Source organism: Felis catus, chromosome B3 (assembly GCF_018350175.1).
Source record: "Felis catus isolate Fca126 chromosome B3, F.catus_Fca126_mat1.0, whole genome shotgun sequence".
Taxonomy (NCBI): domain Eukaryota; kingdom Metazoa; phylum Chordata; class Mammalia; order Carnivora; family Felidae; genus Felis; species Felis catus.
In genome coordinates, this window is record NC_058373.1 from 104,851,219 (window position 1) to 104,871,149 (window position 19,931).

Here is a 19,931-nt window from a genome sequence, read left to right on the forward strand (position 1 = left end):
AACAGCCTTGAGAGAAGCCTCCTGGATTTGTTTTCAAGAAAACAAGATCCTGGGGAGTGGGCTAGGTTGTTTGGGAAAATTGGAAGAAGGTGGTCAAAAGGTACAAACTTCCGGTCACAAGATAAATGAGTACACCATGACGATGTGGTGTACTTCAAAGTTGCTAAGAGAAGATCCTAGAAGTTCTCATCACAAGGAAGAAACATTTTTGTAACTATGTGAGGAGATAGCTGTTAGCCAAACTTCCTGTGCTAATCATGTCACAATACACATATGTCAAGTCATTACACGGTATACATCTTAAACTTACACAGAGCTGTATGCCAACTCTCTCAATAAAACTGAAAAAGAAATGAGAAAGTAATCCTATAGACATACAATGTATCAAGTTGGTTCTTACAAATAACAACAACAAAAAAAGAACCCCCAAAACCCCACAAGATCCAGAGCTTTGGTTCTCATCGAAAAAATAAGAAACTTACCAGTCTTCTCAAAGCGAGAGAGGCAATCAGAGCTCAGATAGTAATTCATACCTGGGCTCAACCAAAGTCATATAATCATTTAACGGTATTTGGAGGGTTTTCGCCAGATGTTCCATTTACGTTTTATTAAATTTAAAGTTTTTCTTTGGAACCTACTATTAAGTTACAGAGAATGAACACACACTCACATACATTATGTAGAAAGTTAAAGTTGCCTACACATTTCTGGCAGACATGTAAGGGTTTTTTTGTTTGTATTTGTTTTTTTTCAGGTGAGCTGTGCTGGAATAACATAAAGTCAGTCCTTCAGAAGCCAGGACACTAGACTCCACAATATCTGGAGAGCCTCAAAAGTGTCATGACCCTGGTCAGCTTTAACCACTGTCTTTTCCCCCATCTGCACTTCTAGCCAACCCCTGAGTCCTGTTTCCCTGCCCTAAACCCCTCCCGGAACCATCCTTCCCTTCCATTCACTCCTGCAGCCTTGGTCCAGGCCACAGTCACCTCTCACCTGCATTGCTGCACCAGCCCCTGACTGGTGTCCCCGACTCTAACTTTGCCAATCCATGAACTCAGCCCTGATCTTAACACTTCTCAGCACAAGATCTTTCCATGACATCTGGGAATGCCCTCAAAATGAAGTCCTAATTCCTTGACATGACCTAGCAGACTCTTTAGGATCAGCCACCTATTTCTCATTGCCATTTTCCACCCCCGACCCCAACCCCGACCCTCACCTCCCTAGTATATCCAGCACTCCAGCCATACTAACTCCTTGATCTCTCCCTGCTGAATTTTCCATGATCTCTCACTGCTGGCTTCTGCACAAGAGGTTCCCCTGGCTGGAAGACCCATCCCATCCCCCTCTTCACCTGACTAACCCTGACTCATCCCTCTGGTTTCAGGTTTGATGCTACCAGCTCTGGAGAAACATCCCCAATCTTGGCAGGGTTAGATGCTCCTTTTTTGGGGGGGTCCCATCCTGCCCCTGTGATAAAATGGCCCATTTACTCAATCTCTAACCACCCTCTGTCCCTTGACTTTTGGGATTTGATTTGTCCAACTACAGAACCATTTCAGATTTCCTCTCCTTATCTCTTACACACAGAAGCAAATGAGAGAAACTGATCATTGGAGATTTTGTGCCAAAATTCTTTTTTGGAAGAGAAAGGCTTGAAGCATCTTGTATCCAAACATCTTCCTTTTTTTTGGAAGACTGGATTTATACTTTCCTAAGTGTATATTTTGGTCTGTTTGATCATGAAGACCCCTGAAAGTACACAAACTCTGTGAGGCATAAAATTGGAGAAATGTTTCAAATGCTATTGGTTCCATCCTTTCTTACACTGTGAATTAGGAAGAAAACATGGAGATGTACAGTACATTGGTTAATATAAACCCCAGTGTCCTAACCTGATACCAGGTTCAGTCTTTTAAGACCAGAGCAAGTGACCTCCCAGCCCCAGAGGTAATAAAAGAAGCCAAGTGAGCACCCATTCGCCTTCCATTCTGTTTGTACTCTGTTCCCATATCTATAAGCACTGAAGGGAAAAATTGGATTTTTCTCCCAGTAGTTAATTCTCCTCAGTTCCTCCATCGTTATCCCAGAAAAGGTTACACCTCTCAACAAAATCAGTGTTAAACTTCAGATCTGGAGACTGCTGCCTTAGGGTAAGAATGTATACTAGTCCATATTACAAATTATTAATGGTTATTATTTGTATTATTGTTCCTGTTGCTTCTTGAGAATGGAAAGTAAGACCTTTGCTTCACTAAATGGAAGATTTGAGAGTTTGTGTGTGTGTGTGTGTGTGTGTGTGTGTGTGTGTGTGTTTTACCCCAATATTGTTTTCTGTATTTAGGCATACTAGAAGAGAGGAGTATAGGATTTGTTTCTTTGCACTTTGGCTGCTGTTATCTAGAGGAAATTTCTTTCTTTTTTCTTTCTTTCTTCCTCCTTTCTTTCCTCTCCTTTATCCTATATACACATAATAATTTAAGCTAATTAACAGCGAGTTAGATGTATCAATTACCCAAAATAGGGTAATCCCAATGCATTTGTATAGCTAACAGTGGCTTACAAAATAAATGCAGATTATTTCTGCTGAATGTAGAACTTAAGCGACAGAATTATGTTTCCAGCTATTTTTGACTGCCAAAATTGGTAATTATGGAGTAAATAGATCCCAAAAAGGTCTGTGTCCTATGGGGGATGCTAAACATACAAATAAGGGGCTTTTATTTGGTCAACACCATTATTTTGCTTTCCAATTGTTTCCTATTCCTATAGATTTATATACAGTTATTTGAACTTTGTTTAATTAAGAAAGATATTTAACTGAGATTACTTAAAGTAACCAAGCTCCTTTTGTCTCCTCATTGATCTTGGGTTTCAATTCCCTCCCACTCACGTCCTTTCTACCTAGTGTAGGATAATTTTCTTTGATGGAAACGATGGAAGCAAATTTAGATTTATAGCGCCTTCCCCTGCCAATGGCCTAACTCACTTGCCTTTTTCTCCTTACTTGCCTGTATCATTTTTCCAAGCATCGGTCCATTCGATGGAGCTTTGGCCTCCTCTAGCACATTCCAGTGTTTTGTGCCATGTTTACGTTTCCAATGCATCGTGACTTTTCTTGCATCTTCTTCTACCCACACTTCTTTCCTTGTCACCATGCATTCACGTACCCTTAAAAGTAGAGATTTCTTTCACAGATTTCCCTGTAATCATAACAAAGCCTACCTTGCCAAAAGGGCACATAGCTATAAACTTCAGCCACATGATATATCGTATTCCCAAAAGCTACTTTTTTGGCAGCTGGTAGAAACATTGATTATTCATATCCACCGAAATTGGATATTTCACTTGGACTTCCACATGAAAGAGATATCTGGAGGAACGTGGAGAAAAGCACCAGGCATTCGGAATGTTCTATATGGCTCTATATTATTTTCTGATGTCTCTGTAGCATTTGACTTTTAAGTCTTAGCTTTAAAAAAATAATAATAATGAAATAAAGAATCGGCTGTGACTGACCAAGCTAAAACTACTTTCAATATGTCCTAAAACTGTGCTTTAACAATTTCCCCACAACATTATTGACCTAGGTAAGAGATACAGGTACTTTAAGAAAATGTTTCTGGAAGACTGTATCTGAGGCAGTTTATGAGCTGAAGCCAGGGCTAAAGCATTGCTAAGGGAATCTGTTTCCCTGGGATACTAATTAACTCCAAATATTGCATATAAATTAAACTAGCAGCTACTGAAAGAAGCAGCTAATGGGCGAGGAAAATCTGAAGAGGTGTAAAAGAAAAGTACGACCTTCTGATTAGAGAAAAAGACAACAGCAACATATGAGGAGACCTTTTCTCTCTGACCCATCATTCTATTCGTTCTAGAAGCTTCTACCCTTTTCTCTTTCCTTTTGTTTTCCATTCTCCACAACGGCAGGTGTGATTTATTGGATAGCTGACTAGGGCGTTTCTTCCCCATGGGACCTGCTCTCCCTCATCTCTTTACTAAGGAAGCTGTTCTCTGGATAGATGCCCTCCTAACTCTATTCTCTAACTTGCCTGGGTACAAGAGTCCCAAACTCCTCCCCTGGAGATACTGATTCAATGGGTCTGGGGCAGGGCCTGGGAATCTGTTGTGTTGAACACATCTCCCAGGTGATTCCTAGGAGCCAGAGTTTGGGAAACACTGCCTCTCCCTCTGAGAATAAGATACAATCCCTGCCCCTGCAGTGGGACAGCTGCAGTTCTGAGAAGATGAATACAGCTCAGAGGGGAAGGTGTTAGTAACTGAAGCTTGCAGCTATCACGCACTCCCCACCAGACAGCTTTATTTATTTTGCTGCTAAATGTTTTAAGGTTCGTTGTTAGAATAAAGATTTGCCTTTTTATTTTTAATGTGCATATATGAGCATATCAATCACTTAGGTTAGGTAAACCTATCAGTGCCTGATTTACTACTTTTAATCTGGACTATAGTATAACCACAAGCCAGCACCCCCTCTGGTGGCAACACCCCAATCTCGGCTTTTGTTTAGAACAAGGCAACCTTTTCTGAAAATTCTGATAAACAACCTCTCAATAATTTCAGCTAACTACTCAACATCATTGTGCCACAGCCACTGACAGTGAGGAAAGTGGCCAAGATAAGCATAGCAGTTGAGCCATCTACAGAACCTTCCACACAACCCAGGTGGTGAAATGGGTTCATACAGAAATCTACTGTGATCTAAGTCATCTTTAACAGTCACCTTCCCAAAAAAAGGCCTGCAGAGACATTTCTGCTTAGCCTAAATGCACATACATATCATCCCCATGGCCTTCTGGAAAAAAATGAAAATATGTGTCTGTTATTTGTGACCTTATTATTCTACAGTTTGAAAGTTCAACCTATTAGCCATGGTCTAGTGAAAACTACAGATTAAGAGTAGCCTGAGGCATTGATAGCCATTAGCATTGCCCAGGTATTGCTGAATGAAATGGTTTATTGTGTGTTCACTATAAATAGCTTGTTAAGAAAACAATCATGCCCATCCTCCTCCTAACCTTAGAAACCGTTACAGCAAGGGGCTGCTCTTAGAATAGACAAACATACCCTATGCAGTATCAGGATGTCTCTGCTCTTGAAATTACAAATTACTTATGAGTGTCATGACGCTGAATTTTATTTTTAAAACCCGACTTTGAGCTTATTTGTCAATTGTTAACCTCTAACTGTATTTGAGCTTCTCATTTTCTTGACCAACTTCACACATTTGCTTACATCTCTTGGCAAAAAAAAAAAAAAAAAGAAAGAAATTATTTGATGAAAAATTCTTGCATGCTAGCTATCATTCAACAATGGATTCTAGAAAGTTTTTTCTATTAGTTCTCTATAGGTGATAGTAAATCTATGCGGTTGTAAAAGAAATAGCTGAGGTGGGAGAGGAAGAGACCGTGTGTGAATAAGAGGGAAGTTAGTAAGGCATTGTTCATTTCACAAAGACAGAAATTCATGTGAAATGTTCCTTGGCCAACCAACTACATACAGCTGACCCCTGAACAACACAGGGGTTCACAGTGCCAACCCCCCGGCTGCACAGTTGAAAATCTAACTGTGTGCCTGGGTGGCTCAGTGGGTTGAGTGTTGGACTTAGACTCAGGTCATGATCTTGCGGTTCATGGGTTCGAGCCCCACATCAGGTTCTGTGCTGACAGCTCAGAGCCTGCTTGTGATTCTCTCTCCCTTCTCTCTGCCCCTCCTCCACTTGCTTTCTGTTTCTCTCTCTCAAAATTAAACATTAAAAAAATTTTTTTAAAGGAAAATCTAAGTATAACTTTTGACTCCCCAAAAACCTTACTAACAGCCTACTATTGATGAGAAGCCTTAGTGATAACATAAACAGCTAACTAACATATAATTTGCATATTATATGCTTTACATACTGTGTTCTTACAATCAGTAAGCTATAGAAAAGAAAATGTTAAGAAAATCGTAAGAAAAAGAAAATACATTTATAGTACTGTATTGAAAAATCCACGTACAAGTGGACCCGTGCAGTTCAATCCCATGTTGTTCAAGGGTCTCCTGTATTTCCTTAGAATCTTGGTTTTTAAAGGACTCTGAAACGCCACTGCTTCCTGTTTTAAAGGACTTCCGGTTTTAAAGGACTCTGAAACGTCACTGCTTCCTGTTTTAAAGGACTTCCGGTTTTAAAGGACTCTGAAACGTCACTGCTTCCTGTTTTAAAGGACTTCCGGTTTTAAAGGACTCTGAAACGTCACTGCTTCCTGCAAAGTATGTGGAAAGGCACTGAATTGATGAGAGGGGTGCACAGTTTTGAGTCCAAGTGGGCTCTTGTCCTGATTGTTCCTGGGCATAATTTTGGATTATCATTTCACTTCTCTGCTTCAGTTCTGTCTTTAGTCAACGGGGAGAATAAAAACATACATCCTAAGTCATAACATATATCCTACGTCATACAGTAGCTGTGAGGAATAACTGCAACTTGCCTCGAATGCGGCACAGCAGGCTCCAACAAACGTGAACAGATTCTCTATGTGTCAGGCACTAAGGACAGTGTTAGTGGTAACCTTTATTCCCCCATGCAAACGAGCCAAGTCTATCCCTAAAAACTTGACTTCAAGAAGTCCCCAATACCCAGATCCAAAAGATAGGGCAAGGAATTACATTGCAAAAGAAATGAGAAATGATCTAACATAGGGCAACATCCCCGGAAGAGGATGCCCTGAGAGAGGCTGGGTTTTCATAAGCTCCATCATGTGCCAGGACTCTGGCCAATGAGCCTGCATCCACCACAGGATGTCTGTTGTCTAATAAAGCCAAGCAAGAACCAGTGCTGGCCCAATCGTTGCGTGGCCAGGACCCCAGAAGTAGAAAAGCAGCACTCTGAATAATTCACAATAGTGGCCACACAAGCACAGAGCCAAATGGCAGAGATAAATGCTCTGAGAGCTTACCGACCCTCATTTTCGTCCTGATTTCTTCCTCATTTCTTCTTGCAAAGTCGAATGACACACAAAAAAGAACATCTCTTAATGAAAGACATGTAAGAATCTACTGATAGGTCCGTTGGGCTCAATCGCACTCTTTAAGAAAACAAGTTTGCATTGAGACTGAGAGTCAACTTAATGTATTATTTCTGGTGCGCTTTTTTTCCTGCCAAGAATGAGAATAAAAACAGAAGATGAAAAATAATAAAACTGGGAGACTGGAGTATATAATGCAAGGTACATACAAATCTAGACACAATCCTAATGTGCCGAGAGATCTTCTTGACAACAACAAAAAGATTTCATTCTAACTTGCTGCTAGTCTTGATGCAAATGTAGGATGTACTGTGGCCCAGAAGCCTATAGCTTCAAGTAGGCAGAATGCAGTCATCACAAGTTATTCTTTGTTAAGATTTCTATTTCAGAGCCAGCATACCTTGGCAGCAATAATCGTTATACTTAGTGCAGGTAAACCAAGGCAAAGGCCCTTTGGAAAAATACAAATTATTTACCTAGCAACTCCTGGTGAGCGACATGAGCGCTGCATATTGATGAGTTGTAGCCTACGGTTGTGGGAAATTCACTACAGAAGAAAAACAAACACTGACTATTACATTAAGTATACAGCATGCCTTTTCAGCTCAGTACAAGATAAATCTACTGCCCAGAAGATAGTAAGACCGATGGCCTGACCGTAGTGATGTTGCAGGATGCTGTTCTTTTTTTTGCCCCGAAATAAAAAATAAAATGATAACACAGTCGAATATCCCAATTAAACTCCCATCCAATTCAAAATTCATCTTCAGAGCTGTCGGCTAAGAGCATTACTCGATCTTGCATGCTGTTGAATTCTCTCTGCTGGAGAAAGAAAACAGAAAAGCATTAAACTCTTTCTGCTGCAGAGCAAAACTGAGAAACAGGCCCCTTTAAAAGACACACTAACACACGAAGCAGCAGCTGCCGCAGCTAATCCAAACCACTGGGCATGTCAATACCATTCATGCATCATTAAGCCCCATGTGCTTTATTAAGCAAATTAGAAAAGCGAAGAATGTTCTGAAACTGATTAGGTTTTGCTCTTGTTGGTTCCATACCTTTCTTTTATGCCTTTTGAAGCCGTTTCTCCTTCGCCGATTCATAACCTTAATGCTGTACAGTGCTCCCAAGATGAACAAGGCTCCAGCTATCCCAACCCCTACAGGAACCAGCATCCCAGACATGTAGCCAGCCTGCACAGGAAAGGAAACGTGCATCAGGATGCTGAATGGACCACTGCCCTGGGTTTCTCATTTTTGCTGGATGGCACCAGGTTCTTAAACAACACCTGGAATTCTCCTACCTGCCTTCCTATAAAATAGCACCTAGAATAAAGGTATTTTTAGGGAGAAGGCAACAGAGAGAAAGGTAGGACTATTTTTGGAGAGTTCAAGTATTTAGTAGAAGTATTGAAATAAATCACCCAGACCTAGTGGCAGCACCAGCCACGTCCTTATGAACATTTATCAACATCAGGTTTTGGTGGCAGAAATATAATTTGTATTAGAGATGGATGAAGTGAGCTTCTAAGAACGCCAGGACTATTAAAATGCTATAAATTGGAAATATCAGCCTGAGACAAGCTCCAAGGGGGCTGAAGTGCCCGCTGGAATATTGTGCTTCTTGGGGGGCAAAGGGAGGGCCTCAACATTGGTGGTCTTCTCTCTCACAACCTCAGCTGCATTACTACAGTCAAAGAGGGAAGACGGAGGATGCCAGATGTTGGGGCGCAGACAGGAAAGACAAGGAGAGGAGAGGGCATGCGCGTAAAGTGGGATTCATATGAAAGGAAAAATCTGCCAGGGGACAAGACCAAAGTTGGGGCTTGAGAGGAAATTCTGAGCATCTCCAGACTCAAAGAAAGAAAGTGGCAGAGCAGGGTACAAAGATCACTGCCAACAACACTGACACGTTCTAAAGAGCCTGGAGGTATCTGGTATCTGAAGTGTCTCCAATGTCCCCGAGGTGTCACTACGAATAAGTTGCTCATAAGAGAGCAGCGTGATGTTCACACATCCCTGGGCTTGGGTGAGTAGCTGAGGATCTTCCCAAGCTCAGGGTAAGGCCATCATACTAAAGGCGCTCCCTGCATTTTGGTCAATATGTATTGGCCTAATAAGCATTATGTAACCTACCTAGAGCGCTTTCATAGAAAAACAGGATACTGGTTTGCCTTCCAAGAAGGCCCCTTCTAGCGGCCCACCCAGACAGAATACGTAAAAAAATTTAAATTTTTGAACTTTAGATAGGCATTATTTGGGGGGGGGGGGGACCCATGAGTCTGTTCATTTATTTGACTATTTCTAAAATTTCTATTATAGCTCAAACTATTTCTAGTACCTTTCAGAATGAGACAAAATCAGAGAGGGACAGAGAATACAAGTTTTCTAAAAAGTGCTGAAGTATGCAGACTGTGATGCTTTCCCAACATTTCCAAAAGTAAATCAAAGGAATACACACGACCTTATAAAACTCAGCTCCCTCCTGCACACGGCCGGCTCAACCACTGGTTCTGTTTTCCAGACTCTTGTGTTAGAGCAGAATATGGAAATTTTTCCATTAATTTGAGAACAATAGCATTGTTCATCAGCATACTAAGTGTTTTTCTCCAAGAAACAATGCCCAGTCACTTTTCAACAAATTAATATGCTTTGCAGAAACCCAAACTTTTTCTAAAGTTCTTCCAGATCTACTTAAGGCTTATAAAAACTGTAATTTTCCATGTGGGAAAACACCGGACAAGAGCAAAGTTTTGGTACTCTCACAAGAAGTGTGAGTATATTGTTTTAAAACCACCATTCCCACTGCATGGAAACGTATGTACATATCGAAATATGATCATTTAAGTCCCATAGATTAGACTCTAAAGAGGATGATGTACATTCAAAGGATGATGTTTGAGCTTTTGGAAACTCAGCATGACCACTCTCTGTGTGGGTCTCCTTGTACTATGTAACTTCACCCCAATAGCACGAAGATTCCAAAAAGTGTCACTCTTTCCCACACTTGGTATTTATACATTTAGACTTCTTGTTTCTAGAGCTTTAAATCATCTAGATTTCACCAAAACTTAATTCGTATCTCCCTCTTTCCTCTCTTTTGTCCCCTCGTGTGTGTGTGTGTGTGTGTGTGTGTGTGTGTGTGTGTGAGAGAGAGAGAGAGAGAGAGAGAGAGAGAGAGAGAGAGAGAGAGAGAGAGGGAGGGAGAGAGAGACAACTGACTGTGCTTTGAAATTACAATTACAAGATGGGATCAAAGTAACCTCTCCTCTTCAAGTATATTTTAACCATTCCTCTTTAAAAACTGACTAACGGAGAAGAAGCTCTTCTTAAATCACCCATGACTTGTTTCCTGCACAAATGAAAACAAGTAAGAAACATGTACATATTTTTTAAGTTCTAAATCCTGCCCCTTACCTCTTATTTGTTCAAAAGCACTGTATGTACATGAACCTCCGCATGTAACACCCTAAGAAGGACACAGCTGCACCTGCGTATATTCCAGCTGAGAATGCATAAATTGAGTTTAATCATGAGAAAACACCCAATAAACCTAAAATGAAGACTGTGATATTGTTTTTTTTTAACGTTTATTTATTTTTGAGACAGAGAGAGACAGAGCATGAACCAGGGGAGGGGCAGAGAGAGAGGGAGACACAGAATTTGAAACAGGCTCCAGGCTCTGAGCTGTCAGCACAGAGCCCGACACGGGGCTCAAACTCACGGACAGTAAGATCATGACCTGAGCTGAAGTCGGCCGCTTAGAAGCCACCCAGGTGCCCCTATGATACTGTTTTAAAGATGTCTATATTCTTTGGGGGCACCTGGGCAGCTCAATCGGTTAAGCGTCCAGCTCTTGATTTCCGCTCAGGTCATTATCTCACAGTTCGTGGGTTCGAGCCCCGCATCTGCATGGACAGTGCAGAGCCTGCTTCAGATTCCTGTCTTCCTCTCTCTCTCTACCCCTCCCCGGCTCACACTCTCTCTCTCAAAAATAAATAAATAAACATTAAAAAAAAAAGGTCTATATTCTTTTAAACATCAGTGTCGTGAAAGACAAAAGATGGCTATAAAAAATGTTCCAGACTATAGGAAACTAACAAATCATGGAAATCAGATGTGCTGCATGATCCTAGACTGGGTCCTCTATTAGAGAAGAAAAAATACTTTTAGAAAGGTATTTTGAAGGGTGCCTGGGTGGCTTAGTCAGTTAAGCAACTTCAGCTCAGGTCATGATCTCACAGCTCATGGGTTTGAGCCCCGCGTCAGGCTCTGTGCTGACTGCTCAGAGCCTGGAGTCTGCTTCCAATTCCATGTGTGTCTCTCTCTCTGCCTCTTTCCTGCTTGTGCTCTCCCTCTCTCTCAAAAATAAATAAACATTTAAAAAAAAAGAAAAGTATTTTGAGTCTGTTGAAAAAACGGATGCCAGATTTGATAAAAAGTACTGTATTAATATTAAATATACTCAAGCTGATAACTGTACTATGTTTGCTAACAGAATATTCCCACTCTAGTGTGTAGAAAATACACACTAAAGTATTTGGGGTCAAAGCACCATAGTATATGCAACTCTTCCTCAAATGGTTCAGAAAAAGAGACAGAAATGGGGAGACAGACCAGCAAATGAGATAAAATATTAAAAACAAGTGCATCTGGGTAAAAAGTTAAAGGGGCATTCTTTGTATTTACTCTTGTATCTTTTTTGTAAACTTGAAAATAGCTCCAAATAAAGAGTAAGTTTTACACTTTTAAAATTATTACTAGTCATAGTTGTTTTTAGTGTGTGTTTGTTTTGGTTTTGTTTACTTTGTTTTGTTTTGCTTTGTTCATGAGAAAGTAAAAAGAGAAATACTTTCATGAGAAAGTATTAGGACAATGTAGTTATTCAGAAACATCTGTTTTCAATAAAGGTATAAGAAAAACAAATGATATGCTATACTGCCTAAAATCTGCTGAATTAAGATAGCGCCCTGATATTGCTTTGCAATGGTGGTTCTCAAACTTCAGCATGTACCAGAATCACCTGCAAGACATGTTAAAACAGATTGTTGGGCCCTGTTCCCAGAGTTTCTGACTCAGTGTGTGTAGGGTGGGGCCCAAGAATTGCATTTCTAGCGAGCTCCCAGGTGATGCTGACACCGTGGGGCCAGTGAGAATCAGCGTTATGCAGTATACTCTGGGTCATCCACTTTCCAGATTACTTCCCAAAGCTAAAAGAAATAGAATGACCTTGATGACACAACAACAGAGCTGGTCTTTATTATACCACTACAATTGTCATGCCTCTCCAATTCTGAGAAACATTTAGATGCTGAAAAGATATATAGCCAAGTTAAGATTTGCCTAACAACCATCACTAACTTGGACATATAACCAGAAAGAAGGCAATGATGGAATGAGTATAGGGACTGTCCCTCAATACTCGTTCACCTCTTCTTTCAGAGCAACAGAACCTCCCATTTAGGCTGGGCAACAATCACTTCTCCCTGCCTTCTGTGCAGCTTTAGCTGGCTATGACCATGTGATAACTCTCACTAAGAAGATAATAAATTTGGGGCACCTGGGTGGCTCAGTCGGTTAAGCATCTGCTTTTGGCTCAGGTCATGATCTCAGGGCTCACAGGTTCAAGCCCCGCGTCAGGCTCTGTGTTGACAGCTCGGAGCCTGGAGCCTGCTTTGGATTCTGTGTCTCCCTCTCTCTCTGTTCCTCCCCTCCCCACTTGCGCGCGCTCTCTCTCTCTCTCTCTCTCAAAAATAAAGATTTAAAAATTTAAAAAAAGAGAGAGAGAGAGAAGATAACACATTAGTGGCAGGTGCAACTTCCAGGCCATGATCTTTAAGAGGGGAGCACAGCCTTTATCCCCCACATTTTAAGAATGAGAGTGCCTCCATCCTCCCTTTTAAGAGGGAGGAGGTACCTTAGTCTTCCCTTTTCCTCCTTCCTCGGGCTAGAATAGAGCTACCGAAGTTGGAACTGCCATCCAGGACCATGAGGTGACCTTGGGAATGAATGTCCACAGATAGTGGAGCATCAAATACAAGGAGCTTGAGCCCTTGTCACAGTGTTGCTTCCCATTAACCCCTGACTGCTACCTCCAGATTCATAAACAAGAGACAAAATTCGTCTTGGTTAAGCCATTGTCAGTGGGGTTCTCTGTCACTCATAGCTGATCTTAATCCTAACTAATATAGAAATCCAAAATAATAACAGCAAAAGGAATAATTCAGAACTTTTTAGAGCACTATTCTTTCTGGAGCCAAACCAACTAACAGAAATACCAATATTGGGTAAAATTAAATAAAGCAAAACTGGGAAAATGTCCTGGTGGGCCAAAGAGCCAGTCAAATAAGTATTTAGTTTTCAGGTTTAAGGGATTCTGTGACTTTCATCAGAGGCAATAGTTCTACCAAACAGTTTCTGAAGATAATAACTCACGAGACTTTTATAGATGATAGCTAACTAGCTAGCTAGATAGGTGAAGAGGGGAAGTGAGGGAGAAAGGAAGGGAAAGAGAGAAAGATACATATACACACATATGTGTATGCACATATGAATGCACATTGCAGGTAAGTGTATAATATTTCACTCACAGAGGAAGGGGGGATATGGGAAAGATTACAGTGAGTACCTCCAAAAGAGGGTCAAAATATGAAGAAACAGGACCTCAAATAAGCCAAACATGGTTAGAATATCAACTATTTTTCTTTCTTTTTTTTTTTTTTAATTAAGACATACTGAAAAAACACTACAGAAGAAAACAGAGAGAGGGCTGGAAAAACTCAATCCAGAAAACTAAGGATCACACATAAAATTATTTCTCTTGGTGAAAATGAGTAAAGAGAAGGTGCCAAGCCTTTGAGACAAGAAGGGTCTACAGAAATAGAAAATACGGCCTTTCTATAAAACTGCACAGATTTTTAAAAATTATGGCAAAGCTATCTATAGATACAGGTAAGAAATTTTGCAATATCTAACTTCAAAACTGACTGCATGCAAAAATGTATTCTCTTAAGGGTTTTTTGTGCATTTTTTTTTTACTCAGAAGGATATTTTCTATAGAAACAATGATATATGGATTCCTAAATTCATCTACCAAAGCCTATTTCCTTTTCATTGCATCATATTTTCTCCTGAAAAAAAAAAAAAAAAAAAAAAAAAAACAAGAAGCCCTACTAATGTGTTCAGTTCTTAACCTTTGAGCATTTCTCCCCCTAAATCCTACTCGGTCCATCTGATCCTACCTCCCTTAGACAACTGGACCTGTTACAGATATGAAAATGGCCTCCGGTAACCTCAATATGCTTAAAATTTTCAATATCACTTTTAATACCTACGAATACATAATAGCCTCATTCTCAAAAACCATCCATGCTAAATTTTACTGAGAAGCACAAAGATAATAATGAGGAGAATTAATATAATCACACAATTTTGGGGCACCTGGATGGCTCAGTCAGTTAAGCATCCGACTTCAGCTCAGGTCATGATCTCATGTTCTTGAGTTAGAGCCCCGCATCAGGCTCTCGTCTGTCAGAGCAGAACCTGCTTTGGATCCTCTGTCTCCCTTTCTCTCTGCCCCTCCACCCCGTCAAAAATAAAAAATAAAAAACTTTTTAAAAAATAATAATAAAATGTTTTTCAAAAATCCAAGGTTTTTCTTCCTTATGCAGGAGGATCAGGCTTACAAAAGCCTTGCACTGGGACAAGAAATGCTAAATACAATGGGATTACACTCCTGATTCCTAGAAGAAACTCCACCGTGATATATCAAGGATATTTTTCAGCTGAGCATACTACAGGATGCCTTCATAAGAAGGAATGGTGCTCCAAAGAATAAGGTGTCCCCTTCACTATACAAGAAGGAAATTAAAAGGAGGGTCTTCCTTCTTGCTGGCCACCTGGAAGTGACCTTGCATCTCTGAGTAGGTCCCCAGAATCAGAATGATGAATTAAAGCTCAGTTACTCTGAAGATCTTTTATTTGACAAAGCCGTGCCCTTTAAGATAAATCTGAAGAAAGAAAATACTTCTCTTACCTTGTCTTTTAGTTTTTCCATCCAGCTTCTCACTAGGGAAAATAAGAGAATAAAATGTAAATAGCCATCTTTTTACTTATATTTCGTTAAGTTAATTTGATAACTTATATTTCATGGTATTGAATTAATTTGATGCACTGGTTTCATTATATGAAATACTATGAAAGAGTCAACAGTATTAACATGACAGTAATAGTCTTGTTTTGATTCTCATTTATTTAAAACTGCAACAGGGGGGCACCTGAGTGGCTCAGTCAGTTGAGCATCCGATTCTTGATTTCCACTCAGGTCATGATCCCAGGGTCATGGGATTGAGCCCCATGTCAGGCTCTGGGGATGAGCATGGAACCTGCTTAAGATTCTCTCTATCTCCCTCTGCCCCTCTCCCCACCTCATGCTCTCTGTCTCTAAAATAAAATTAAGGGGCGCCTGGGTGGTGCAGTCGGTTAAGCGTCCGACTTCAGCCAGGTCACGATCTCGTGGTCCGGGAGTTCGAGCCCCGCGTCAGGCTCTGGGCTGATGGCTCAGAGCCTGGAGCCTGTTTCCAATTCTGTGTCTCCCTCTCTCTCTGCCCCTCCCCCGTTCATGCTCTGTCTCTCTCTGTCCCAAAAATAAATAAACGTTGAAAAAAAATTTTTTTAATAAAATTAAAAAAGCAACAGAGAGCATAACCATATCCTTCATATCATCATTAGATGAACAGAGAATATTTTTGTTTGTTAAATATATTTTTATTACTATTTTTTCTTATTTTTTAATGTTTTTTTTAATTTTTTTTAACGTTTATTCATTTTTGAGAGACAGAGAGAGACAGAGAATGAGCAGGGATGGGGCAGAGAGAGAGGGAGACAGAACCTAAAGCAGGCTCCAGGCTCTGAGCTGTCTGCACAGAGCCCGATGCGGGGCTCAAACTCACAAACTGCGAGATCATGACCTGAGCCGAAGTCAGATGCTCAACCACTGAGCCACCCAGGCGCCCCATGTTTATTTAGTTTTGAGAGAGAGAGTGTGTGTGTGAGTGGGGTAGGGTAAAGAGAGGAGACACAGAATCCAAAGCAGGCTCCAGGCTCCGGTCTCCGAGCTGTCAGCATAGAGCCTGATGCAGGGCTTGAACCCACGAATTGTGAAATCATGACCTGAGCCAAAGTTGGACACTTAAGCAACTGAGCCACCCAGGTGGCCATTACTATCGAATGCTTTACAGGGAGGTCTGGGGAAGGATACAGGAAATCATCTTTATAATATCAAGTTCATCCTTGACCCATGCACTACCAAATAAAATAAAATATCAAATTTGTGTCTCATCTGACATCTTCTCTTTTACTTTATTCCTCACATCTCTCAGTTTTTAAGCTCAATGGGTATTCTGCACTTGAATCAATGTCCAAGTAAGGTAGGAAGGGGCAGTGGGCAGGCTAGGGCTGCTCAGCACTGGCTCCAGAGAGAAGCATTTGCATTCACAGCTGAAGAAGGAAATTTTGACCAAAGGCAAGAACAGGAAGTATTTCTGAAGCATACATAGCTTGCAAATAGTACCACTCCACAATAACACAACGACTGTAAAAAAAAAAATAAATAAAAGCAACAATCTAAAACAAAAGGGGGGGGAGGTCTCAGTGGCTCAGTCAGTTGAGCAACAGACTCTTGATTTCAGCTCAGGTCATGATCCCAGGGTCATGGAAGCAAGTCCAGCATCAGGCTCTGCGTGGAGTCTCCTTAGGATTCTCTCTCTCTCATTCCTTCTGCCCTTCTCCCTCACTGGTGCATGCTCTCTTAAATAGATAGATAGATAGATAGATAGATAGATAGATAGATAGATAGATAGATAGAAAGGAAGTAAGTAAAAGGCAATAATCAAGTAACAGTCATAAAAGCCACTGAAAAGGACTACATCAAGCAGGAAATGTTAGTAGACCACTATTACAACCATTTGGAAGTACACATGCTGAGAAGAGAAGGAGGCATCACTCAAAATGAAGGCATGTGTTAGAATGGCCATGTTAAGGATAGTCTGAAGTTAGCAATGGGGTTCTTCACCCTTAACTGCCTATTTTTATTTATTTATTTTTTAATTTTTTTTTCAACGTTCATTTATTTTTGGGACAGAGAGACACAGAGCATGAACGGGGGAGGGGCAGAGAGAGAGGGAGACACAGAATCGGAAACAGCCTCCAGGCTCTGAGCCATCAGCCCAGAGCCTGACGCGGGGCTCGAACTCACGGACCGGACCGTGAGATCGTGACCTGGCTGAAGTCGGACGCTTAACCGACTGCGCCACGCAGGCGCCCCAAACTGCCTATTTTTAAACTTTATTTTATTGTTTACTTTGAGAGAGAGAGAGCACACACGCAAGTGCAAGCAGGGGAGGGGCAGAGAGAGAATCCCAAGCAGGCTCTGCTCAGCACAGAGTCTGAAGGGCCTCAGAGCCACCACAGCGAGATCATGACCTGAGATGAAATCAAGAGTCAGATGCTCAACCCACTGAGCCACCCAGGGTCCCCCATCCTTACTGCCTTTTAAAGTTATAATAATATTTCAGCTCTGAATAAAAATTCTTTTTTAAAATCATCAAAAAGGAGAAAAGAAGACAAATATTATCAAAGAAATTAGTAAACAGATAAATAAACAAAACCTTTCAAGATTTCCTTACATTTCCTTTCCTCTCCAGGAGCTTCAACAGATAGGAAGGAAAGACACAGAGTGGCAGGCCTAGAAACGGCTGCCAAAAAGTATAGACAAGGGATTGGCAAAGTTTTCTTGTAAAGAATCAAACAGTAAATATTTTAGGCATTGCAGGCCATACAATCTAGGCTGCAACTACTCAACTCTGCTGTGGCCGTGTAAAAGCAGTCATAGATGGTACATAAATAAATGAGTTTGGCTATATTCCAATAAATGTTATTTGTGGGCACTGACCTTTGAATTTCATGTAATTTTCATAGGTCACAAATGTCTTTCTTTTGATTTTTTCAACCATATTAAAATGTAAAAGGGGCACCTGGGTGGCTCAGTCAGTTAAGCATCCGACTTCAGCTCAGGTCATGATCTCATAGTCTGTGAGTTCAAGCCCCGCGTCAGGCTCTGTGCTGACAGCTCAGAGCCTGGAGCCTGCTTTGGATTCTGTGTCTCCATCTCTCTCTGACCCTCCCTACTCATGCTCTGTCTCTGTCTCAAAAATAAATAAAAAATTTTTTTTAAAAATTAAAAATAAAATAAAATAAAATGTAAAAGACTTTCTTTGCTCATAGGTGATACAAAAATCATTTTTTAAAAAGGTGATAAAAAAATGCTCATAGGGTAACAGGCTAGACTGGTCAGTTTGCTGACCCCTGATACAGACACACTTTTACCCAAGAAGTCAGTGTCTCCATTTACCGTCTGATTCTAGTAATAACATATCTGACAGTAATGATGCCAGCTGACACGCGCACACGGCCCGACCCCTTACCGAGCAGGTTCAGATCTAGTGCATCATTTGATCAGCAAACCAATATCAAACATGAGATTCAGGTAAGATTATGCTCAGGGAAAAGATGAGGAAACAGAGACTCAAAGAAGCTAAGAGACTTGTTCATGGTTAACCAGGGAGTTCAGAGTCACTGAAATTCCAACCACTATCTGATTTAACAACCTCAAGGAGTAAGACTTCTTAGCTACCCATTTATTTTGGGGACACCACCACTCTTCTGCTCGCTCAGGTTGAAAATGTGGAGATACCCTGGGTTCTTCTATCTCCTTCAGTCCCTGGCTTCAATCCCTCACGTCAAGATCTTGGCAAGACCTCTTGGGTTTATCCTTCCCTCCTCACTCCTTCTGTCTCAACCAGGATTCCGGCAAAGACAGTGGTGCACAATCAGGATTTGATCAGTCATGGGAAGGCCAAAAGAAGAAAGGGCAGGAACCCCAGGAATGGGACTAAGAGTTAGTGGTTCCATGGAGAAGTGAGGTCAACCACTGATTCACTGAGTGACTCTGGAGAAATTAATGAACCTCCTGGACCCTCAGTTTCCTCATATGTAGAATGACGATGGTAACCCCTGTCTTGCAAGACTGTTGTGAAGATTAGAAATAACAAGTGCCCCATGTCTAGTAGAGCACCTGGTGTAGAGAAGTAATAAAACAAAAATAAGAAAACTGGGGCAGGAGGGGAGAAAGACAAATGAAGCATGACTATTTCCACATGTCTCAACATAAAATTAAATTCAAGCATGAGAATGCTTCCAATTCATTTATTCATTCAGCAAATATTTATTATGCACATTGTGTTGGCCAGGCACTGCGCTCTACACTGGGGTCAGTAAAAGGCATGGGGTCGGTGGGGGGGGCGGGGTTGGCTAACTCCAGTGAGGAAAGGAGCAAGCCATCAGGTCTATGAGAAGTGAATGACAAGTAACAGTGCAGGGATGGAGAGGTAAGGCCCAGAGCAGGAAAGCCAATTACTGGGACCAAGGCAGAGTGCCAACTCTGAAGCGAGACACTTGGAATCAGGGAATGGGCTGGATATTATATAAAGAGCAAAATAAGAGCGAGGTAGAAAAAGGAAAGAGTGAGCACCTCGTGGAAGGGGTGAAAAGGGCCATGGGACTACCTGTGGATGGCAGAGTAAGGGCAGCTCGGAGAAGAGGAAAAGGAGGCACAGATCAAGCCAGGGTCTGGTGCACCAACAGACTTTTAAACTATAGGAAGTTCGCTGTCAAGAGAAACAGTTTAACTTACGCCTTATCAAGCCAGGTCTCACTAGTAAACTGTCTCTATATCAGGTTCTTAGTGTAAATTTCACAGAGTCCTGCTTTGTATAATTCTCTAAGGCAGCAGTTCTCCACTGGGGGAGGGAAGGCACATCAGAACAGGACATGTGTCTGCATACAGGGAGTT

The 19,931-nt window shown here is 41.2% G+C and overlaps 1 protein-coding gene across 1 annotated transcript in view; it reads right to left on the minus strand.

Annotated features, from left to right (window-relative positions):
* Positions 1–6,548: 6,548 nt before the first annotated feature.
* ARMH4 (armadillo like helical domain containing 4) overlaps positions 6,549–19,931 on the minus strand; it is a 166,795-nt gene continuing 153,412 nt past the window's right edge. The window contains exons 6-8 of the mRNA XM_023255721.2: positions 15,057–15,088; positions 8,081–8,215; positions 6,549–7,844 (exon numbers count right to left, since the gene is read on the minus strand). Coding sequence (XP_023111489.2) covers positions 7,776–7,844; positions 8,081–8,215; positions 15,057–15,088 — 236 coding nt within the window. The 3' untranslated portion in view covers positions 6,549–7,775. The remainder of the gene's footprint in view (positions 7,845–8,080; positions 8,216–15,056; positions 15,089–19,931) is intronic.